At 35.4% G+C, this 26,093-nt stretch overlaps 1 protein-coding gene across 1 annotated transcript in view; it reads right to left on the bottom strand.

The window, feature by feature from the left end:
• Positions 1–2,776: 2,776 nt before the first annotated feature.
• LOC108732764 (cyclic nucleotide-gated cation channel subunit A) overlaps positions 2,777–26,093 on the bottom strand; it is a 103,109-nt gene continuing 79,792 nt past the window's right edge. Inside the window, exons 4-8 of the mRNA XM_025973843.1 lie at positions 17,338–17,965; positions 14,861–15,083; positions 9,072–9,347; positions 7,683–7,909; positions 2,777–3,171 (exon numbers count right to left, since the gene is read on the bottom strand). Coding sequence (XP_025829628.1) covers positions 3,042–3,171; positions 7,683–7,909; positions 9,072–9,347; positions 14,861–15,083; positions 17,338–17,965 — 1,484 coding nt within the window. The 3' untranslated portion in view covers positions 2,777–3,041. The remainder of the gene's footprint in view (positions 3,172–7,682; positions 7,910–9,071; positions 9,348–14,860; positions 15,084–17,337; positions 17,966–26,093) is intronic.

Here is a 26,093-nt window from a genome sequence, read left to right as displayed (position 1 = left end):
GATTTTTCAGTTCTATCAAACCTGGTATGAGCTAAATGCTCTTTGAACCTAATGTAAACTGAGCGCCTAGTTTGCCCAACATATTTCATACCAGAACCTTTACAATGGAATTTCATATATATCATTGATTTTCCTTAAGAAGAGTTTGAAGAGAGATCAGGCATGAATTATATGCATCTCGTTTACGAAAAATTTTCTCGAGTCTTCGGTTGAATATTGGCTCGTGTATAGTAATAAAATTGGTTTTGATGGTTTCTTTTTGAAAAGTTGAGGATTTTGAAATATAATTTTTATATTTTATTTTATCAGTAATATTACAATTATATTGTAGAAAGTTACTTGTAGTACCTATCCTTATTTAGTGGAAAACTAAGTAACGTACGTACTAGACAACTAAAACTGACCATTTTATGTTGACTGTGATGATAAGAGTCTGGTTATAAATCTAGAAGTATTGGTAGGTTTTCTATAGATATTGAATTCGAAAGAATTCTTATTTCTTATAACCAAAACATCTAAAAAATGGTGGGTTTCCATTCTTTTCCATTTCAGTAGTAAATTTAACAGAAGAAAAAGATGAATGTAGTTTAACAAAAAAGACTTGGGTAATACCCCGCAAAAATATCGTCCATATATTTTAGTCCAATTCGAGGAAAATAGTCTTGGTGACTTAACTATAGTTTTAAGAATTTGGTATTCTTTATAGAATTCGACACGTCTCTAACTAGACATTTACGCTTGAAAAGATGTCGTACCAACCTATAGTTGGCTCGTTCAAAATTGGCATAGTCTGCAATAGAACTATAGCATTTACTTTCTTCTTCCAACTTACTAGACTAGAGCGGTCGTTGACAGAACGCCTACTTTTACTCATGACAGACGTTGTAGGGAATATCGTAAACATAGAAAAGAGATGTCAGGTAGGAATTGCAGCGGCCACAAAATAAGAAAAAAGGAATAGCATTACACCAATTAAATACAGACAAGCAGAATTTGAGTATGTTGCCAGCATGGGACTTTAAAAGAAAGTTTAACATTCTCAGAAATTTAGGAAATCAACTAAGCAGTTATAAAGCCGACCCTGATATTTTGCTTATCTAATTTCCTTCCAGCTGTTTTTGTCTAATTTACTAAACATTATTGCTACTTGGTCATTCTTTACTACTTCTCGTTGTGACCTTCGGTTATTTCCTTTTTTCCCAATTCTTAGGTAGCTGTTTTAAGCTAAGTTCTGGGCGTTTTGCCTTCTTATAATGTAGAACTTTTTAAACGTAAAACACACCGAGGAACAGAGAAAACCTTAACACTTCCAAATAAAATTTATATTTACTCTTAAAATTTTTCTTTACAACGTCTATAATTGATAAATAATTAATAACAATACACTAATTAGGATGGTATTTAACATTTTTATTGACTAAATAATAAAACATTTGTTTAAAAAATATTAGCTGCCTACTATTATAAACAACACATGAACTTAACAAGTACAATTCATTTATAATATACATATATAATTATTTATATATATATTTACACGGTGTATAATAATTCTACTTGCTTTAATAATATTAAAATTATTATCACATATATAAGGCTTGAATCTCTATATCTACTAGTAGTACCACAATGCAATAATCATTTTGATATTTTGGTACATTGAATACGTTACATTAATGGTTTTGTTCTAATTATTATTTATAAGATAGATATGTTTTGCGATACCGCTTATGACGTTATCGTTTTTGGTTCGTTTATTTTCAAGTACAATTAGTAATTAGTAGTACACAAAGGAAAAATAACGCCAAGCCTTTACATTCTTAATTTTTGCATTTAAATATGCAGTTGCAGTAATATTAAATGAAGATAACATGTTAATTTCATTTTCTGACCATCCAACTAGGAATTTATTAACAGGATTGCTACACATGCTTTTAATTTTGGTATAAATTTAAAAACAAATAGAGAAGTTCCTCTTTAATAGGAGCCCTCGGACCCAAAAAACCAAGCCAGTACTCAGTAGTTTTAAAAATATATGAATAAAACGATTTGAATAGCAATATAAATTATTATTAGTGTCCGACAGAAAGTTCGGTTTCGGTTTCGGTTTCGGTCGAGTTTCGACAAAAAAAACGAGTTTCGATTTAGTTTCGGTTTCGGCGGCAAACCTGCCGAAACTACGACCGAAACCGAAACTGCGTTCGGGGGTTTTCGCGCTCTGCTCGGTCATATTCGGCGCGTTAAATTCCATCCAAGCGAAGTATACTATACTTACTCAAATAAACATCTCACCAATTTAAAGTATTTTTAAGGCGCAATTAAAGTATTTCCTTAAATGAGGGGTTGTTATGTTGATTTTGATTTGATTATCAATAAGTGAAAATGTCAAAGACAGCAGAGCTATGTGATTTAAAGATAAAAAAATAAAACTGATTATAATAACGTTTTCTTTGTTTTTCTCTCAAAACATGATCCTTATAAGGAAGTTTCGGTTTCGGTCGAAAGTGAGACCGTTGCCGAAATTCGGTTTCGGTTTCGGTTTCGGTTTCGGTCGTAAAAACCAGTTTCGGTCGGACACTATAAATTGTATGTATAGCGATCGTACCCAAGATTATAGCGCACGGTTGTTAAAACGGGGTAGGTCTTGGGTTCTAATCTTGGTTTGGTCACTTTCGTCATTTATCAACAAATCCTATTCAATACTGATCTATTTATACAAAAAAATGGTTGCAACTGCATTTTTTATAATTAACTTAACGAAGCATATTATTATTGTAAATTAATTTTGCAAAAAATTGCCTAATTGTAAAATTAATTATTTTAGCGGTGATTTACTTTTAGACAATAGATATACGATTAAATTTAATAATCTATCGCTGGTGTTGCTTAATTCACTTTGGTTAAAGCCGTCCGATTTGTTTCACTCTCACTTAAAATTAGTATTAATAATAATGTATATTTGTGCTTTAAGTACTTACATGTACAGTGACAGTTAATCTGATAAATAAACAATGCACTAGAAATATTTTCTTAAGGCATTGCTACATCGTCTTGTGACGGGATATGTCGTCAAAATTTGAGTTTCGTCTTCTCACGTCCAACGAACGAAGTCTCCTCCTCGTGGAAGGGGCCGATAAAATGTCTTGGGCTTCATCGTCCTTATTATGGGACCTAATAGTAGAACAATAGAACATAAATATAGTAGTACATTGTGCAATAAGTGGAGATATTGGCAGATTATGATATATGTGAAGTTGGGCATGAACCAGAACGTAATGCCGCATTCCCACGAGAACGTTCGAGACAATTGATGAATGTCATACGAATTCTAGTGTGAACACAGCATCAGCATCCTTATTTTGGGACCTAATAGTAGAACAATAGGACATAAACATAGTAGTACATTGTGCAACAAGTTGAGACGTTGGCAAATTATATATGTGAAGTTGGGCATGAACCAGAACGTAATGCCGCGTTCCTACGAGAATGTCCGAGGCAATTAATGAATGTCATGCGAATTTTCGTGTGAACACAGCATCAACATCCTTATTTTGGGACCTAGTAGTAGAACAATAGAACATAAACATAGTAGCACGTTGTGCAACAAGTTGAGACGATGGCAGATTATGATATGTGTGAAGTTGGGCACGAACCAGAACATAATGCCGCGTTCCCACGAGAACATCCGAGGCGATCGATGAAAGCCACACGAATTCTCGTGTGAACGCAGCATCAGCATAATTCTCTGATAAGTTTTGCATATTTCACGGTCTGCAAGGTATTTCCCCAATATTTTGGCCATCATACGTTTACCAATTGAAAGAAATTGATAACTACAACTTATACAATCGTTTCTTATTGTAGGTATAGACAAAATTGCTCTTATTGTGCAAGTCATCCGATTTATGAATGGAAAACTTTCAAGTTTGTTTTTAAAATAAATAAGACAGACGTGCAGTTCACGACATCACCTCTAAAGTTGGCTTTGCAAAATGACAAGCATTTGCTGTGTTACCAACTTTCCCTTCTGGCGAATACGAATACGAAGGTTAAGATAGAAAATAAACACCAAACTAAGTCAGTGTTGTCATGGTCATCTCTATCCTTTTATTTGATAGCCCCTATGACAGTTGCCTACTATGTTGAATAATAGGCATCCATGACCTTTATTCTCTTAAACCATTTGGTCTATGTTGGCAGCATTGCAATATTTCAGTGTCGTAAACTGCACTTTCTAAACTACTTCAAGAATGAAAGGGAAAGTGGAAATTCTCCAACCCCTATCCAGATGTATTTCAATTTGATTCATCTAGTTAGTGACCTTTTGAACCCATACGATCAGATTTAATTAAACTTTGTGTAATTAAGTTTTTAAGTAGGCGTCGTGTAAAAATATGTTCAGCATATTTTAGACAAAAAATGAGAGGATTATTCTAAGTTTGACGTCTGTGTTTGCTCGTGGCATCGTAATTTATATTTTCTAGACGATTTATATATATATAGATAGGTAGGCATCGATTAAGTAGCTCTTCAACTTTGTTCACCGTTTCCAGAGGAATTCACCGGTTGAGATTTAATTATTTTATTCCAATTAGCAGTATACCTATAGAATAGCCCATTTTTCAGACATAAAGTAACTTTTTATTAGATGCTAATACTAATTTTAATTTTTTACTATATAAATGTAGAATACATTGAATTGGGAGATAGGGCGACTTGTTATTAGCCTGTTAAATTAATTAAATGCATATCTGCAAAACAAAGGTTGGTTGCTTTATACAATGTGAATAATTTTTAATTTGAAAGTCTGACAAAAGCAAACTGTCTACCCATTTTTTTTTAATGATAATGCTTCTTCCAAACAGTTGTTCAGTACGGTTGCGATCAGTTTTAATTAACAAGCAAAATCTGCATATCAAACTCATTCTGGTTTCCAATTTTGCAAATTGAAACACGTCCCAGTAATACTAATTAACAACTATACGTCTGGTTTACGTTGAAGATTCACGATATGCAAAACAGTAATTGGAAGTAGTTGTCACCAAACCTTCATCTCAATTATGAACTTTTTTTTCTATTAATTATCTGGAAATAATTCCATTAGAGAATTGGGAATTATTGAATTGAATCGTAGAAACAGCATACCATCATACCAAATAAAAAGCATTTTTATATGCAGGGTATTTCTGAAATAAGTAGCAAGTTTGTAAAGGGTGAAGGACACTCATGATCATCATAAGATCGTCAGTCCTAAGACTGGTTGGCAGTGTTGCTAGACAGATTTTATAAAAAACTGTAGGTGGCAGCTCCAAAAACCAGGAGGCGTAAGAACAAAAGCGGGAGATCCAAACTATTACCATTTGAAAGTATGGTCAATTATAAAATTTGATAGTATTGTTAATGTTTAAGGTTAGAATATTGTCAAAGAGACTACAATGCAATTACCTGTCAAAAATTAATGGTTAAATCTGAATGAGTGTTAATGAATATATATATCGGATCTTTTAATGCAGAAAAGAAATTTCAGTTCAGCTTGTTAAAATAAAATACGCATGCATCGCCTGTGGTGTTTAGTATATGTTACACATGTATATGGTTATATATCTCTCTATAATAGCAAAGACTACCTCTAGTGAAGAAAAAGAAAGTTAAAATTAAAAAGCGGGAGATTTGAAAAAAATACAGAACAGGAGAATTTTCAAAAAAGCAGGAGATCTCCTGCTAAAACTGGAGGTCTGGCAACGCTGCTGGTTGGACACCCAACTCCAGTGCTGCCTATCCTGAGCTAATCTTCGCATTTCCCTAATACTAGAACATCCCACATACCTAACTATTTGCGAACAGGAATCTAATCTACGACTACCTGCACTGCCTCTAATATGTACCTGACTAAACCTTCATGCCTGACAAGGTGTTCTACTAACCTATCTCGCTTATTTTTATTGACTTACATAGAGTCCTCCGTTATCCTATACTTTCTAATACATCTTTATTTCTTACCTTCTCTGTCCACGGTATCCTCATCATTCGCTGGTAACAGCACATTTCGAACACTTCTAATCTTTTCTGTTTCGTCACGCCCACCATGCATACTTCGCACCCGTACAGCGTCGCGCTCCAAACATACACCTTTAACAATCTTTCTTGAATTTCTAAATTAATCGTTCGCGAGCATAGAAGTGACTTCATTTTATTGAAGGCGACTCGACCGTGCGTTATCCTCTGCTTTATATCCCTACTGCTCTTCCTAAATGCCTAAAATCAGTCACTTCTTTTAATCTTTCGTCTCCCATCTTTATATTCGCTCTTTCCCTACTTTTTCTTCCCTTGCATACCAGTATTTTCGTTTTACTTTTATTTATTTTCATACAATACTCTTGTCAATACCATTTTATTTAAAGCTACTTCTAACTTCTTGCTAGATACTAATACTGCTATATCATCTGCAAATCTAAGCATACTAATCTTTTGCCCCTGTATATCTATCCTTACAGTTGTACCGTCTTTAATGATGTTGATTGCGCCTTCGATGTATAAATGAAAAAGTAGCGGTGACAGTGTGCATTCTTGTCTGACTGTCTTCCTAATATTCACTTCTCTAGAATGGCACTATAGTTAACCATTTTCGACATAATAGTATTTGAAAACACAGGCAAGAGCTAGTCCGGCCCTGGCAGGATCACTTGGGGAAATACGACAATGCAACACCGCACTCAATTTTGTTTTTTATTATGTACATATAGTAGCGATATTTACTTTATTAACCGTCACTGTTTACATTCTTCATCGATGCAGCTGCTTAGTTGTTAACTCAATTCCTCTGTTGTCAATTCCCGGCCAGGAAATTTTTTTGTCTCTTAACCGTACGATTCCCTATTGCAACTACTTAGCACCCTCCAAAGTTTGCTAATTATTTTAGAAATGCCCTGTATGATAAAGTTGTTGGTCAGTAATTTAGCGATTGAACGCGATTTCAACCTTATTTAACATCATCAGCACGCCATAGGCAGACTCGAAAAACTGCCGACCAAATACTTCAAGTTAGCAGCAGATATCAGTGGAAGCCCACATAGCACAGACTGCCGTAACTCGATAGATAGTTAGTAATTCGCTAGCTTCCTTTTTCTACTTTAAAGGAATAGATTTATTGCTTCGAACTTTAAAACTAGGATCGTTGTTCCAGTTTTAATAGGGTTTGCTTGGTGTATTACAACGGAATCCTACGCAAAACTCGTTAGAAGCTATTTCTGGTTTCAATCTCAGAAATTCAACTAGGGAATTCTAATTTACTTGATCCAAACGATGTTAATTATTTTACCAGCGATACGATTATTATTTTTATTTTAATGATGAAGTTAGTATTCCTTAAATAATTTAATTTAGCAAGAAAAGGTAGTCACAAAAACTAATAAAATTCGGCGTTCTGCGATTATTTATGAAAACCCGCTAAAGGCGACCATTCTAAAAGATAAAATGGTAAGACAACATCTAAGTCTAAGACATTAGAAAAAGAAACGGGTGCAAATAAGGGCAGTGAAAATCTAATTTAGATTACTGTTTGCAAATAGGATGTGGGATGATCTAGTTTTGGGAAAATGTGAAGATTGGTTCAGATCAGGGTGTTCAACTCGTCTTTGAACTGATAACCCTTTAATGATAACGGCGAAAGAACATAAATTTACCTTATTTCTATCCTAGTAAGCCGTTGCTTAAGTTTCGCCTGACTGGCTGTAAACTCGGCCAAAAGCCGGGCAACTCGCGTTTGTAAAGTTTCCACGGTCGATTCCAGTCTTTTCATGGCTTGCTCCACAGACTCTTGTTCTTGTTTAGCTCTTTTGAACACATCCTCGTCCAGAAGGCCGTCCTTACGCAAAAGTTGACAACCTCTTTCCATTAAACTTGCCCTTGCCTAAAATAAAATGTCATACCAAAACCAGGGTCTCATTTATGGGTTTGCACTTAATAATTATTCCGTGATGATAATTTAATTCAATTAATGATGTGTAGAAACAATTCAAATGATCAACTAACTGATTACAGTTCCTGTGTTCGCGGCTAAAAATTTCATTAGTCGCGGATACAAAAAAAATCGGTGTCATTTATTAAGGGGATTGACCGCAATAGACCGCTCGCGCCTAGTGTGAATTTTTCCGAAAACATGGGTTTCTATTATAAACATTATGATTTAACGCTGCGCGATAAATATGTGATTTTTTGTATAGTAACAGACAAAGGTTCACACTAACTCGGTACGTTTTTGGTTTTCAATTATATAGTCATTAAAAGCATTTATTAAGGGGATTGACCGCAATAGACCGCTCGCGCCTAGTGTGAATTTTTCCGAAAACATGGGTTTCTATTATAAACATTATGATTTAACGCTGCGCGATAAATATATGATTTTTTGTATGGTAATAGACAAAGGTTCACACTAACTCGGTACGTTTTTGGTTTTCAATAATATAGTCACTAAAAGCTTTTACAAGTGCTTAAAGTTGATGCTTCTTCTAGGACACGTATTTTCACTAGAAATTAAAAAATTAAAAAATGGACTTCGACAGGCTTTAGAACAAAGCTTTATCTATCTTACTACAAAATTTCAAACCTCTGTTCCAAATATTAAACTCATGATATCTAGAACCGACAAGCATGTTTTTACTCTACGGCGCATGAACTACTGAATCCCCTTAATATAACGGCATCTTTTGAGTATGGACTGTTGGTACGTAGCGAGCGACTTTTATAAAAGATGTAACCGAGTGGACTAATTTCAAAATTCAAAACAAGAAGAAAGCACTAATTTTTTTAAACCCTTGCCTAAAGCTTATAAACCTAAATAACGATTTATTTTAATTGCGAATTTCTCAATAAATTGGTTTTATTCTGATACATATTGGTTTTATTTTGGAACTTTAGAATGTATCCCCTATGATTTCATACTAATTACCATTCAATACCCACGGTTTCTGTATTCGCGGCATATTTATGGAACTGATACCCCGCGAATAAAGAGCTTTTAGTGTATATAATTAATGGCACTTATGTTGTATACTCGCATGGCATAGACATACCTCTGGGTAGTCGGCAAGAGTTTGCCATAAGTCTTCTTTGGCTAGACAGAACAAATCCGAATATCCGAGTGATCTGACATTAGCCGTTCGTCGATTTCCTGTTCGATTTCCAGCGATTTCTAGGACACTCACTTCACCGAATACTGACCCTGCTCCGAGTGTCGCCAGAACTGTTTTCCCGTCGTCAGCGACGACCTGCAAGCGCCCACGTTTCACTATATACATCTCCTTGCCCACGTCCCCCTTTCTGCAGATGTAGTCCTTCGGGGAGAAGACCTGAAATGTAAAAGGAAGAAAAATTATTCGATCTGTTTCTAATGGAATTTGTTTGGTGAATTTATACGCAGCGAATGTTTATTTGATTCTATCGGTGTTGCTTGTCCATTATATGGCTTTAGTTATTTTACTTGCATATTTTATTAGCTTCATTTTTAATTTCCAACAATTTTCTGCGACTTTTAGATGTACAAAAGGTAAAGGAAAACTTTCTACAGAAAGTCAACTTCCTACTGTACTTATAAATAGGATTCCTACGTAATGTATATTTTGATAAAAAAAGGAAACCTTCACATAATTAACAAAGTGAGTCATTTACCTTGAGACAATAAAATAACTTAATTAGATGTCATTATTCTGGAAAAAGTTTTAAACAAAAGTTGCTTTTGAAGGGAAAATCAGCTGTTGACCTTGCAGAAAGCCTTGAACTTACCTTCAAGGACATTTGTATGTTAAGCCATTTCTTTTAAATGGGAATAGAAATACAACAATGGAAATAACTGAAAAATTTCACTGTCAAAAATATCATTTAAGTTTGTTTGCTCTTAATTTTCCAGTCTAAATTTTGAGAAGTTACGAGCAATCAAATATCTTTACTGAATTTCATTATTCCGATGGAAGCTTTAGACAGAGCTTTTATGACCTTAAATGAGACCTAAAACTCGACTTATATGATAATTAGCAGGTGAAGCCATTTTCATTAAATGGGAATGCACATATTCATGCCTAGCAATAAAAATAACTGAAAATTCTACAATCGAGGATATAAGTGATGTTGATTTTTTCTTAATTTTTCAGTTTGTATTTTTGAGAAACTAAAATTATTCAAATATCCAAAATGTATTTATTGAATCACAATATTTGATAAAACTTCGTACAAAAGCTTTTATGACCTTGAGGGGGCCTAAATCTCGACGTCTAAGGCAATTTGCAGGTCAAGTCATTTTTTGTAAATAGGAATGCATATTTTTGCCCCTAGCAATAGAAAGAACTGAAAATTTTACAATCGATAATATCATTATAGGAGTTGATTTGTCTTCAATTTTTTAGTTCGTGTTTTTCAACAATGAAATATCCGAAATATCTTTATTAAATACCATTATATCGAGAAAAGCATTAGACAGAAACTTTAACGACCTTGGGTCGAACCTTAACGTCAATCTTTAAGATAATTTGAATGTCAAATCATTTACATGAAACACTTTTTGACGCCAGTAAATTTTTTTAATTGAAATGGATTTGTTGTTTGATTCAAATCATTTGCTGCTCTTGCCAAACATTTGAAATATTATAGTTAACAGCAAATATTAAAAGATTACGATATACTGTAGATGACTTCGAACTTCGAATACGTTAGAGCAGTGATTCCGAACCTGGGGTAATTACCCCCGCGGGGGTAAATCAATTATTCTATGGGGGTAACAAAAAACCTAATAATTAAGACCTAAAATACGTAGCCAGATAGTAAAAATATAAAATTATAGATGAGTGGATGTTTATACAACTGTATGCACTATTGGTAAATATTAAAAAAAACAAGATCACATTCGGAAATTGTGTGGTTCGGCGTTTTCTGCAGCAATAAACTCTCTGAAGCAATATTTTCCGGATATGGATAATCGTCAGTCTAGTTCTTGGATATTAAGACGATTTATTACGGATGATAACATTATTAAAAAAGAAGATGTAGCGGCTAAAGTAGAATATCTTAGACTACACCAGAATACTACTTTTTTCAAAATTATGATCTTAGCTCATTTTGGCAAAAAGCTGGTGTCGAATATCCTGCTCTAGCTAAGAGAGCTTTAAAAATGCTAATACCCTTTGCCATCACCTATAGATGTGAGAGTGGTTTTTCAACTTTGGTTACACTGAAAACAAAGACCAGAATCCTTCTAAATGTGCAATATGACTTAGGATGCGCTTTAAGCGAAATTAAAACTAACATAAAAAAAATCGGTTGTCTGTAAAGTCGGTTTACTGACGATAGTTGAACGTGACAACGTCATAAGAAAATACTGATGGAATGGTTTCATTTTTCAAAAGAAAATTTTAATTTTATTTGTTTGATAGATATTTTGTATGGATATAGAGAAGGAGGTAAATGGAAATGTATTATTGTATAGCAGCTGTCCACGCGGACGCTTCGCTCACTCAAGTAGGAGAGAGACAGATGTCGAACGCTGCCGAACGCGGAGGCCGATTGTGCCTCTTTGTCGCTCGTTCCGCGCTCTCGCTTGCACTTCAAGCCTTAAATGGAACGCCTCAGAGCGAGGTAACGCCGCATGAGTCATGTTTTTTTGTGCGTACAGCCGGCTCCATCGAATTATAAGACGTTGTCACGTCAAAAAACTTGAAAAATGCAAAATTATACCAACCATTACACTACTATTTTTACTTAATTTATTGTTTAGGTATATGAAATTGTAAGACTGATGTGCAATTTGTGATTATTAAAGATATTTGTACTTGTTTGTGTTGTTTGTATTGATAACATTTTAAGGTCAGGGTAAAATCAGTTTTCTTAATAGGTCACAGGGGCAACAATATTAAAAAGGTTAGGAATCACTGCGTTGGAGTAATGCCCGAATTTATTAACAATTTAGTGCATTCTAAGTACTGAAAGTTTTGCATGTTGATCCGCTTATCATGCCCTGCTGTGCTCGTCGTTAATCTTCCCGCAACTAACTCGAGTTAAATAATAAAAAATAAATGTCAAAATAGGAGCAAGCGCGCCGCTTAGAATACATTGCTGCGCTTATGATGGTCATCCATCATCTTCTTTAACGGTTGTTTTTAAAAGACTTTAGACAAGTTAGTTGAAAATGTGGCGATGATGTGATCGCAAATTAATCTAGACGGGGGAGTTATAGGAAATTTCTTGAACGCTATTTAGAAACATTTAACATTTTTTTGCTTGTAAGGACCATTAAGTAGTGAACAGCAAAATTGATCTTGGTTGTTGCTTTGCTTGCATGCGTCTTCGCTCGTTTTCGATTTTTGTTTATTCCAAACAATGGATCAAAGAATCTATCAAACTTTGTCTGAAAAATAAAATTAAATACGCCGACGCATTTCGAATGTGGACTGTGGCATACGGTGAAGCTACCTTGGACAGAAGCAACGTTAATTGGTGGTATAAAATGTTGTCAGGGGCCGAGAAGATGTGAACGACGAAGAGTGTGCCGGACGCCGGAGCACATCAATAACAGACGAAAACATTGACGAAGTGAAGAAAATAGTATTGGACAATCGTCGAATCACCGAAGCTGGTGAAGACCCAAACATATCAATTGACTCCTGCGATTCGATTTTTACCAATGATTTAGGCAGGAGACGGTCGCCGCGAAATTCGTACTAAAATTGCTCAATTTCAACCACAAATAGCATCGCATTATCATTGCTAAGGAGCTATTGTCCGCGATGACACAAATTTGCTCCAAATGGTCATAACTGGTGACAAATCATTGGCTTATCGTTATCACGTGGAAACCAAAGCTCAATCATCCCAGTGGAAGCTGCTGCCCATGTTAGATCGAATGTGAAGGTTTTGCTTACAGTTTTCTTCGATTGCGGGGTCGTGGTGCATCGAGTTCTTGCCACAGGGTCAAACGGTCAATAAGGAATATTATCTACAAGTTATTCGTAATTTGCGCGAAGCAACCCGCCAGAAACATCCGGAATTGTGGAAGAACAAAAATTGACTTTTGACTTCCTCAAATTTTTGGCCAAAAACAACCGTATTTCCCAGATCTGGCCGCCTGTAACTTTTTCTTGTTCCCCAAAACTGAAGACGCCCATGAAAAAGCGACGAGACTCTAGGCTACGATTGAGGAGATAAAGACGGCATCGAAGGTGGAGCTGAACAAGCTCACGAAAAATGATTTCTTGAAGTTCTTCGAGGATTCGGAAAAACGTTGGCACTAGCACAAGTGTATAATATCTGATGGAGATTACTTTGAAGGGGACAAAATAGATATTTATGAATAAATAAATAATTTTGGATAAAACACAAAATTCGTGATACTTTTTGAAGAGACCTTGTAATGTAAATACAGGAAACGTAATGTAGAAATTGTTTATTGATATATACACACAATGCATTGTGGTTATTTCACTTAGCTCATTGTGGCCAGATCAATAGCTTTCATATTGATAAATGTGTACCAGTTACGACTTTCTCGGAAAATGCATTTTCTGTAGGCACAAAAAATAATTATTAAATAAATGTTTTAATGTAGTTAATGTTACGTGGACAATTTATTAATGTTGATTTTATTGCTTAAAATGTTGAGGATACTGTTACTTTTGTATACAAGCGGTTTTAACAAATCTCATAAAAGCCGAATACGACTTTCGGGCGTTGAAAAAACTCCACGTTTTTCCGTTTTGTTGAAGTGACAAATGACAGAAGTTTTCAACTTTTCAAATAAACGTTGAAGGTCTCGCAACACAAGCTGCATACACTGTAAGGTTAAAAAGATTCGTAACAGTGTAACATGCATTTCAGAAAATCTCAACAAATAATATTTCTTTAAGAATTTTTCTTAAAATTGCTTCGTTAAGCATGAACACAATAAATTATAACGAAAATTATACTTATGGAGACGTATTTTAATTTCAATTAAAATAGAAACTGGACAGTTACGCATTGCACTATAAATAAATACTATTCATCTTCATAAGGTCGTCACTTCTAAAACTGGTTGAACACGTACCTCCACTCTTTCCTATCCTGAGCTAATCTTTGCATTTCCCTAAAACTAGAGCATCCTTAACTATTTAAGAACAGCAATCTAATCTAAGTCTACCTGTACCCCTCCTAACTCCCGTTTCTGCCTCTAATATGTCTCTAACTAGACCTTCATGCCTGAGAAGGTGCCCTACCAACATATCTTGCCTATTACTTATTGACTTCCATAGAGTCCTCTGTTCTCCTATTCTTTCTAATACATCTTCATTTCTAGCCTTCTCTACCACGTTATCCTCATCATTCGCCTGTAACACCACATTTCGAACCTTTCCTTTTTCGCTGTGCCCACCGTCTATGTTTCGCACCCGTACAGTATCACGCTCCAAACATACGTCTTTAACAATCTTTCGAATTTCTAAATTATTTGTTCGCGAGCATAGAAGTGACTTTTTTTTATTGAAGGCGACTCGATCTTGCGCTATCCTTTGCTTTATATCACTACCACTCCTTCCGTCCTGACTTATTTGACTTCCTAGATGCGTAAAATCAGTCACTTCTTCTATTCTATCGTCTCCTATTTTTATATTCGCTCTTTCCCTACTTTTTCCTCCCTTGCAAACCAGTATTTTTGTTTACTATTAAAGAAAACCTTTTACGTAAGTTTTTTTCTTTTGTTTACCAATTAGTAATAATTACACGGATGAAATGTTAAATCACAATTCATGCGTTTCTGTTTTATAATTTATATCAATTTAAACTTAATCTGTTAAAAAGCCGTAGTTGACATTGAAGCGAGAAAAGTATGATGGAAACTGCCTACCTGGAGTTTTAATTTTAGTACGAGAGCCTCTAAAAGTCCTGGTTCGCATCCCTGAAATATGCGAACTTTACGAAGCGTATCGAGATGAACTTTAATCGCGATTTCAGCCTTTAGTTTATCTGGAAGTGCTGATAAAACTCGTTCCTCGTCCAGGGCGCCGCTTTCTTCCCAAGTGTAGGCGAACCATCTGATTACGCGAGACTCCAGATCCCTGCCAACTTTTCTGGAAAATTACAATTACTTATCATAAATACTTAAACCCTCAGAGATTGTTAAGTAGACTTCTTTTGCGATACTTTTACAATTAAAACTGTTGATTAGTTCTTGCAACCGTAGAGAGAATTCGTTCTAATTTGCAATTCTCATTTTGTCATTGCACAGCAATTTCACAGCGGATTGAAAAACTAATTAAGTGAATTCTTCTCCAGTAGTACAAATAGGTGTAAAACAAAGATTCTTTTTCTTTAATTGATGAACACAAAACAAGAATAAATACACTACTAACTCTCTTGGATTAATGAATTTGGGAAATATTTTGGTACAATATCCATGTGAAGAAAAGTAAATTTTTGGGTTGAGTTACAATGATCTTCAGTTTAAATTAGAGATGTACCGGATAGTGATTTTGGTAACACCGGATAACTGGCGGATACTGGCAAAATCACTACGAAAAGTCCTTTAAGCATCCAATGAAATTTCAATCCTTGTTTAATGGATTTTCAATGAGATGGTTGATTTGAAACCATTCAACCGAGCCTTTGATGTTTATAAACACTAGAGGTTTGTAAGGTAACACAATCATACCAATAAATTATCATTAATTAAAACCTGACATAATAACCCGCGTCAGAAATTGTAACAATTCGTCCATACTTCTGTATTCCTGTTCAGAAAAAACAGTAAACAGAAGTACTATATCGAAGTAACAAATCATTTAGCGTAGTAATCAATAAATAATATAAATTAGGACAAAATACGTACCCTAATACAATCTTAATTACCAATTTTTATTGATATCAGGTAGGTTTTTTGTTATAATAATTAAATTATAGGGTTGTTCGGAAAGTCATTTCGTTTTTTCCCGACAGAGGATTTAATTGTATTCTTTTGCACCCAACTTCACATTTAAGCCGTATAATTTTTATATGCTTTGAGAGCTCATATAGCAAGGCTTGTGTGTGAAAAATTCCAATTAATTCTACGCAGTAGTTTTTGGTTGGTGCCCTTTTAAATATGGAGAGCGATAAGCAGCATTTTCGACATATCTTACTGTTTTACTACAGAAAGGGTAAAAATGCTGTTCAAGCCAGAAAGAAATTGACTGATGTGTATGGAGAAGGTGTGTTGACAGTACGCCAGTGCCAGAACTGGTTCGCTAAATTTCGATCCGGCAATTTTGATGTCGAAGATGCACCACGTTCGGGAAGGCCGGTTGAAGCTGATAAAGACGCGATAAAGGCATTAGTTGATGTGAACCGGCGAATAACAACACGTGAGATCGGATTGAGGTTAAATTTATCAAATTCAACAGTTTATGACCACTTGAAAGGCCTGGGATTATCCTCGAAGCTCGATGTATGGGTTCCCCATGTTCTCACAGAGAGAAATCTGTGTCGCCGCATTGACGTCTGCGATTCGCTTCTCAAACGTCACGAAAATGATCCGTTTTTGAAGCGCATCATCACTGGGGACGAAAAATGGGTTGTATACAACAACGTCAAACGCAAGAGGTCATGGAGCAAAAAAGATGAACCGGCTCAAACCATTTCCAAAGCCGATATTCACCAAAAAAAGGTGATGCTGTCTGTTTGGTGGGATTTTAAAGGAATCGTTTTTTTTGAGCTTTTACCGGATAACACAACGATTAATTCGGAAGTCTACTGTCATCAGCTGGACAAACTGAATGATGCACTTCAACAGAAAAGGTCAGAACTAATCAACAGGAAAGGTGTAGTGTTTCACCAAGACAACGCGAGACCTCACACAAGTTTGGTCACTCGCCAAAAGCTTTTACAGCTTGAATGGGATACAATGCTACACCCACCATATTCTCCAGACCTGGCACCATCGGATTATTATTTGTTCCGGTCACTCCAAAATTTTTTAGACGGTAAAACCTTCACCTCAAATGAGGAGGTCAAAAACCTCCTCGATCAGTTTTTTGCCAGCAAAGACCAAAAATTTTATGAGCGTGGAATTATGCTACTACCAGAAAGATGGCAAAAGGTGTTGGACCAGAACGGTCAATATATAATTTAATAAAGTATTTGTTTATTATACAAAAACTGTCTTTCATTTCCACAAAAAAAAAAACGAAATGACTTTCCGAACAACCCTATATTATTGCTGGTATTGGTTTTTAATTTTTTCTCTGGTAGAATTACCCAGCACCGTCCTGTACAGGGAGTCATTATCCGGATTCTAAAAAAAGTACCGAATCCACCGTATCCGGTTCATCTTTAGTTTAAATGCTTTACCTAAAAGCCATATATTGTTTAACTCCGTCCATCCTATTTTGAAAATCCACCTTGGCCAAATTCATGTTCGAAATCATCGATCCAATATTCCCAACGATGGTAGCGAATATTAGGACCCCAGCTAAAAAGTTGGCCACCACAAACAGATATTCTGCATCGTTTTCAGGCACAGGTGTTTCTCCGATTGTGGTTAACGTCAAGGTGGACCAATAGAAGCTATAAATGTACTGTCTTGTAAGGGTGGAATTCACCGTTCCGTTTATATTGTAAACCCAATTGTCGGTACCGAAACCGATGGCGTAACTGATCGCAAAATACAAACAAGCATTCCAGTGAATGAGCACCAAAATGGCCAGCACCACTTTGCATATCCGGAACACATTCGGATAGTTCGTGTTCGTCTCTGTCCTTTCGAACCACTCCCACATGCGCGGCAATTTCAAAAGCCTGTTCAATCTCACTATCACTGCACACGGCACCTTCGCGTAACAATCGTACGGGGACAGCCAGAAATAGGCCAAGTCTGTGGGAATAAGGGACAGAAAGTCCGAACGCCATTTCTTCTTGGAAAAGTAGTTTTTGCGAAGCTTACGAGGATTAGTCACTAGCAGACCTTGTTCCAAATAACCTGAAATCAAAAAGAAAAATAGCTTGAGGGTCGCGTACTAAATACTTTTATTTTAAAAATTTTATTAATAAAGCAAAAATTGATCTAATAATGATTGTCTAAATGATGGGCTCGTCGCTAGAACAGAGGTAGTGGGAAGAGTTAGAGGAGGTCCAAGATCTGCATCTTCATTGATAAAAAATGGGAGTCGTGAAGTGGAGGTAGGGGAGGTGGAGGCTAAAAATGAAAATTTTTATTGTCTCATGGTTAAATATCAGATCAGTGCCCAACTCCTTTTCTACCCTTACCCAACATCTATGTCCTTTATTTCCTCTTTATCCTACACAAAATTTTTAATTTAACCCTATTTTGATTAAACAACAGCGATTTCTTACACCCACCCTCTGCGTTGTCACCCCCAACATTTGTCAGTTGGCTCATTCGAGCGACGATCCCTTCATCGAGACAATTACCGATCTAGTTATTGGCAGTACATCGCCATCTACTGGTAGGTACTGCTAACTTTAGATCAAAATATGAGCAATTCCCTGTTGCATACAAACTAGAATATATCAATCATAACAAACTGGAATGTTTTCTATTACATTAGAAATTATTGTTTATTTATAACATTTGTTTTTTTGTTTCAGATGTCAGGTGGATGGAATTGTCATCAAAATGGGGTAAGTCTTTTAGTGTTTATATTGATTTGAAAGTAGCTCTCGGAAGTTCCAACAGGAGTCTTTTTAAAAAGCTTTGGATAGAAAAAATACAGTCGAATTGAGAACCTCCTTTTTGAAATTGGTTGTTGAACAGAAGTTAAAACTTATTATGAGTGTTTAAGGCAGTTCAGTAATTTTCGATACAAACTCGAAATATAGATGAATAATGAGTCAAACTTGCTAGCGGAAAGTCGAACGTAATGAGGAAGTCCTTCAAACATTTCTCCGAAGATTATTAGCTGCGTTATTTCGCCAGACGCGTTTTCGCAAAATTTGTTTGTTTAAGCGTACCCATTAGACCATATTTGATGTCTAATTCTAACATAATTGATTATGATGACCTTTTGGGGTCATTAAATTTCTTCTGGGGTGGTTCTTAAATTAACATGATCTATTACATGGTCATCTATCTAGCTCATCGGTCCTTGCTGACATGTGACAGGTATCAAACGACTGATTTTAAGAAGTAGTCCACTGTATGTTCTAGATAAAGGACAATACGCCTTTGTCCTCCTCTTTTTATTGACATAATATGTCTCATCATTGTGAAATTTAGACTCATCTGGTGTTTGTTTAGGGCAGTAACAGCACTTTTTCGGAAACCTTTGAATATTGGTAAATATTTATTGGAATATATTATCGCTTATTATATCCATTTTAATCAGAAACGTGATAATCAAGAGGAAAAAGAAATTAAAATTTAAACGAATTAAATTACCGCTAAAACGCCGAATAAGGTCATGTCGCCAAAAACATCAAAAACAGTAAACAACAAACAACGTTCATTTAACAAAATAATACAAGCAGTGGAGATATAAACTAAAGGTGGAATAATTGTATCTAAAAGAAATTCGAAAAGGATTGTTAAAAGTGTCAGTACAGCTCCGTATAGCTCACTTACTCACAATACAGTTGTATTTCTATTTTAATTAAAACTGAATCAATTAAATAATATACCTACCTATATCATTCTCCAGTTTTGTCGATGAATGATAGAAAAAAGGAGGTGATAGAAGAGGGGTGGCGGAATAGAAGAGGGGGGATATAAAAACATCCCTCAGTGGGAGGGAATACAAAAACAAAAAGAAGACAAAATCAATTTTCAAGTTATTTTATAAAATTTTACTATTTTTAAGTCACCTACGACTTGATAGGCGTGGGGAATGAGGAGGGGGATTTAGATAATTAAAAAATTCTTTAATTTATCATATACTAGTTCTTCCCCCCTATCAGTCACTGTGAGCTCGAAACTGTTAGCATCATTGCTTCGAGTGGTCGAAATTCACTTTCTTTGTGTTGAAAATTGTTTGAGAAACGTTTTGATTGTAATTTTTATATTCATGCTCTTTAAAGCATTGACATCAGTGATAGCAATAGTTAGAGAGCAAAAGTTGGACTTTGTCCTGTGCTAACAGCACTCATAATTTTTTTATATATATAATAAAAAACGATTTTAGTTCTACGTTTATTCGTATTGTCAATAGCCGACCATTTTTATTGCTCCACTGTGACGTAGTGTCGGCCATCATTCTTTTTCAATTGTTGCTGTTGTCGGCCATCATTCTTTTCTAATTGTTGCTGTTGTCGGCCATCATTCTTTTTCAATTGTTGTGGCATTGTCACTTATGTCGGCCATTATGGTTTTTTAATAAATGAATAAATAATGATTAAAATTTAAAGGAATTGTTTGTAAATAGGTATGTAACATCGTACACTTTAGCATAAGAAATTGCTGANTATATATATATGTAATTCAGTAGGTTAGACTATTGTGAGGAAAGGTTATCCTATCCCCTCGCCGCAAGATATTAATTTTATGGAAAAACCTAAAAGTTTCTTTTTGATTTCTCCCTAATCTGAAATGTTTATTTTACGTAGTGAAAATGAACCTTTAGCCTTTATTGTTTATCATATGATACACGAAAGTATATTCCTGCATAGATATTCGCACCAGATTGTCAATCTTGTTAGTTATTTGCTTGGATGTGGAAGTAAGACATGTCCCAGGGTATGAGGAATAATGCATCTCAATAGAATCGAACAGACTGCGATTTGTGTGGTGTGCCGTAAATATTATTTCCCCGTTGGCTCACAATACGTTCATTTTTGAACGAACTAGAACGCTGTCAGAATATTATTATAAACTTTTTCATACGTTTACCGGTTTGTTACATCCTTTTACATACATGAAACTTGCATTATTTTCTCTGAAACCTACCTGTGTACTTAGCTTTTTATTCTAAAGCAGCTACCGAAAATGTTTGTCAATGTTATGAAACAAAATTACCCTCTAAAAACGATGAAACATGAAGAAATACGTAAAGAAAATCTAAAACACAGTTGAGTCAAATTGGGAAGGCGACGTTCGCAACGGTATTCACGCCCAGGGCTGGCTTCCGATTGCAACTTCTGGTTTTTTTTACCTTAATCACGCAGCTTTACTAACCATGCGATTCCGTTAGATGATTATTATTGTTACTAATTATAAAATGGAAGAATTCCTTAGACCTATTGTCGAAATCCAAGGTGCTTTTGTTGAATTAAAATTCAGCAATTGCAATAAATTGGACGTATTCACTTTGACTGGTATATTTTACCCTGAAGGTCTTATCTGACCAAAGGGGTTCCTAAATAGCATGTGTGAAGTTCTATGCACCACAGGCAATGTTGTTTATCGTTCAAATTTGAACGGGTTCAACTAGTAGGTACATCAATTTTTCTAATATAAATTTTCCTTATTTTGAGGCGGAAATTGGGTCTTATTGATCCTTGTTCTTTGAGAAAGAAAAATAAACGCTTTGGCCGAGTGAACGTTATCAGAAATCCTTCACTTCTAAACATATCAAAATTTCATACAGCTTCCAAGTTACGTACCTTCTTAGAACTGTACTAATTTAAAATTTTTTGGTTAACAAACACAATTTTTGATTTTAGTTTTTTTAGTTATTTCTAGAAGTGGAGGGTTGCGGATGTCGGTTTAGAGATGGTTTAATTTACACGGCACAACTAAAAGCAAGGGTAAAATAATATTCGATTCGCTATGCTGCCGGAATTTGGGGTAGCATAAGTAAAATATATTAGTTAAGGGTTGCATATGTTACGTGTAAGCGCTATATATAAGTAGCTAATTTAAATTCTTTGTAAATCATTAAAGTAAAACAAAAATATTGGTATGTAAGCGAAGAAAAAGTAAGGAAAGAGCGAATATAAAGGTAGGAGACGAAAAATTAGAAGAAGTGGCCGATTTTAGGTATCTAGGAAGTCAGATAAGTCAGGACGGAATCGCATTCAATAAAAAGAAGTCACTTATATGCTCGCGAACAGTTAATTTAGAAATTCGAAAAAGATAGTTATAGGTGTATGTTTGGAGCGCGGCGTTGTACGGGTGCGAAACATGGACAGTGGGTGCGGAAAAAATAGGTTAGAAGCATTCGAAATGTGGTGTTACTGGCGAACGATGAGGATACGGTAGATAGAGAAGGTTAGAAATTAAGAGGTATTAGAAAGAATAGGAGAACAGAGGACTCCATGGAAGTCAATAAAGAATAGGCGAGATAGGTTAGTAGGACACCTTCTCAGGCATGAAGGTTTATTTAGAGACATATTAGAGGCAGAAACGGGAGTTAGGAGGGGTAGATGTAGACCTAGATTAGACTACCGTTCGCAAATAGTTAAGGATGTGGGTTGTTCTAGTTTTAGGGAATTAGGGAAATGCGAAAATTAGCTCAGCATAGGAAAGAGTGGAAGTGTGTGTCCAACTAATCTTAGGACTGACGACCTTATGATTATGATGATGATGATGTAATCATTGATAAATTATCGTAAATCTTCGATAATTTACCATACATTACCGTATATTCGCGTCAACTCCGTAATTCCATAGTAAACAACCGTAATTCTTTAAGGATGTACACCATAAATCACCAGATATTCATTCCTAGCTAAAAAATTCACTGAGTTGTAATATTGCTCTTCTAGTTACAATTAGAACGTATTCATGTTGACTGTAATTCACTTTGTACCCACGCATTTATAGTAGGCGTGCTTGTGCATACAGACTCTTAAAGAAGACGGTTTAGGGTGCTAATATTGAAATATTGCCTTTAATTGGTGTTAATCGATTGGGTAGGGCGCGCTTCTTAAATAAGCACGCGGCGGCGGCGGTATGTCTGGAAGTTGTTTCAATAACCCACGGCAACAACTCAATCGCCCGAGACCCCGCAAAAGTAAACAGCAAGGTAAACATTCTGACGCTAATAAATTACTTTCATTGGATGCGGAGAGCTCGCACGAAAGTGGAGGCAATTTCAACTCATTTTTTTTTTGAAATGTACAATGAAAATGAATTGTCCATTCGGTGAAAAAATTACTCCGTGAAAACTAATTTTTTGCTCTGCTATGAATCAAATCAATTTTTTGAAAAACTGTTTTGATAATAATTTCGATAAATGATGCAGACAACGTCTTCATGTTTGTCTAGTTGTCGTTGCATCGAAGCGTACCTAAGCCTAACCATGCTTTTGCTTATTATGTTTCACTTTGTTGGAACAGCTTCCACTTATAGAAACTGGCCTTATAGGAGTACAAGGCGCCCAGAATAAGTAGAGATAGGTTTCTTCAAAGAAAATCCAAGACGTAAACATGAACAATCACTACATAGTCCAATAGTTATTGCGTCGGCTGTCATGTCTGGTTAAGGCATCATTGGACCTTCTTTGTTTGAAGACCGGCGAGGGTAAACACTTGATAAACAGTGACTGGTTTTGTGACATGTTAAGAAACTTTTTGGTTTCTCAAACCATGCTTTTGCATATTATGTTTCACGTTGTTGGAACAGCTTCCACTTATAGAAACTGGTCACATAGGAGTACAAGGTGTCCAGAATAAGTAGAGACAGGTTTTTTCAAAGAAAATACAAGACATAAACATGAACAATCACTACATAGTCCAATAGTTATTGCGTCGGCTGTCATGTCTGGTTAAGGCATCATTGGACCTTCTTTGTTTGAAGACCGGCGAGGGCAAACACATGATAAACCGCGACTGGTTTTGTGACATGTTAAGAAACTTTTTGGTTCCACAAACCATGCTTTTGCATATTATGTTTCACGTTGTTGGAACAGCTTCCACTTATAGAAACTAGCCACATAGGAGTACAAGGTGTACAGAATAAGTAGAGACAGGTTTTTTCAAAGAAAATACAAGACGTAAACATGAACAATCACTACATAGTCCAATAGTTATTGCGTCGGCTGTCATGTCTGGTTAAGGCATCATTGGACCTTCTTTGTTTGAAGACCGGCGAGGGTAAACACTTGATAAACAGTGACTGGTTTTGTGACATGTTAAGAAACTTTTTGGTTTCTCAAACCATGCTTTTGCATATTATGTTTCACGTTGTTGGAACAGCTTCCACTTATAGAAACTGGTCACATAGGAGTACAAGGTGTCCAGAATAAGTAGAGACAGGTTTTTTCAAAGAAAATCCAAGACATAAACATGAACAATCACTACATAGTCCAATAGTTATTGCGTCGGCTGTCATGTCTGGTTAAGGCATCATTGGACCTTCTTTGTTTGANTTCTGACTTATGGTTTTTTTTAATTGAATTTACAAACACCCCCTACTCTCTGTGGATACCCTGAAGAGTCTCAAAACATATACTGTTAATTGCCGCTTCATAGAAATATTCGTACATGTGTGTATGTCTTCGCACAACTAGCAACAGCCAGTTACAGTCAGTGCGCGCGCACCGTCCTTACTGCTATTATAACTCAATACCAAGATCCGCATTTTCGCATACGGTATACATATTGATGGCCGCACTTTCGCATACGGTATACGTATTGATGGCCCCACTGAACGTTTGTTTTGCCGTATTATCAAACAGCGCTCTTATATAAAGAGCTCAGTCGTTACAGAATTTTACAGATTGACTGGTGCGACATAATGTATTCATAAAATTTGCTTTTCATTAAATTAATATAACGCATAATCCGAATATAAAGGATGCTTTGAATCTAATGATGCTTAAAAGCTATTTTCGTGAAGACTGTTGTTATTCTTTGGCATCTGAGGGAATATGCCGGTCCAGACTGCTATTTCCGAGTAACCGCCGTTCATTCGTTAGAACAATCAGTGAATCCAATTATTATCACGAGAAAGTCTCGAATAGCTACCATTTCAAGTGGAATTCCTTTGTTTGGTAGTTTGAAACTTTTCGATACTTCTATTATTTAATTTACAGCCGAGGAAAAGCACTTTATTTCAATTGATTTTTCCTCTGTCTTGTTTAATTTTAGCTCATCGTGATTTTACGACTTAATTTTTTATTAAAACTGTTTTACGTGTCAATTTCTCTCTATATAAATTAGTGCATCCTGTTGATTTGAAAATATTGGCATGTCAATGTCCTGAAATGAACGAGTTTATTTTTAAATCAAAATAACTAAATAGCTAAATTCTCTATTCTGAGTTGTACGTACGTACGTACATACATACATACATATGACACACTTTAAGCAGGAAGAAGAGGTCAGATAGGAAAAGACTCCAGGAGGTCAAACGTTTATAACACTGCAGTATTTAAAAGATATACCTAACAATAAACATGTTTGCAACCACACAATTGACAAAAATGTTTCCTAAATCGATTTGATTTCATTTTATTCCAAAATTATTTTAATTTTATTATTAAATACAAGTTTTAATCTATTTTAGCATAAATTTTATCAAAGACAAAGAATTATTCAGAAAGGTTTAACTCCTTTTGTCTTTGTAGACATTAGATAACTCCAACTGAACAAAGGCCGTTTTAGTTGTTGCAAAAAATAACTACTAACGGCAAACTGAACGCCCTCTGTAGAGATTTGCCACTAATTGTGAGTTAATGTTTATTTTTTTAATATTTAGAAAATCTTTACTTTTACTAATTATTATCAAAGATTATGCGAAACCGACTTAATTTCATATTATACTTCATTTACTTTCTCTAGCGATGTGCCCCTTCCAATGTCTTAGATGCGCGCAGGCAAAATCGTAGGTAGGGAGAAAAATGCTCATTATACTCTCGACTCTTGTTCATTAAATATACTTTTTCATACAGTACCTGCCAAAAGTTTTGTTCAGTCTTGAATAGTAGTGCGAGTCGAAAACAAGCGTTAAAGTCTTTAATATGTCTTCAAATATAAATAAACATCTCGTTGATATTTTCAGTAGTAAATGGTACCAATAGCAGCACATTTGAGCAATGCAATTATAGTGGATAGAATGGTCAATTTTTCCGTGTTGTACTGTATGGATTATACGCTCCTCACCGGTTAAGAGTTTGGCCGAGAGTTGTCTCCTTCCTTTTCCGGCCTAGTGCTGTTCTTTTCTACTTTGCGCCGGTCAAACTGAAGGTCACATCGCTACAGAAAGTAAACGA

The sequence above is a fragment of the Agrilus planipennis genome, unplaced genomic scaffold (assembly GCF_000699045.2).
Source record: "Agrilus planipennis isolate EAB-ADULT unplaced genomic scaffold, Apla_2.0 scaffold61, whole genome shotgun sequence".
Classification (NCBI taxonomy): Eukaryota; Metazoa; Arthropoda; class Insecta; order Coleoptera; family Buprestidae; genus Agrilus; species Agrilus planipennis.
This window is presented reverse-complemented; position numbering and strand designations above follow the sequence as displayed.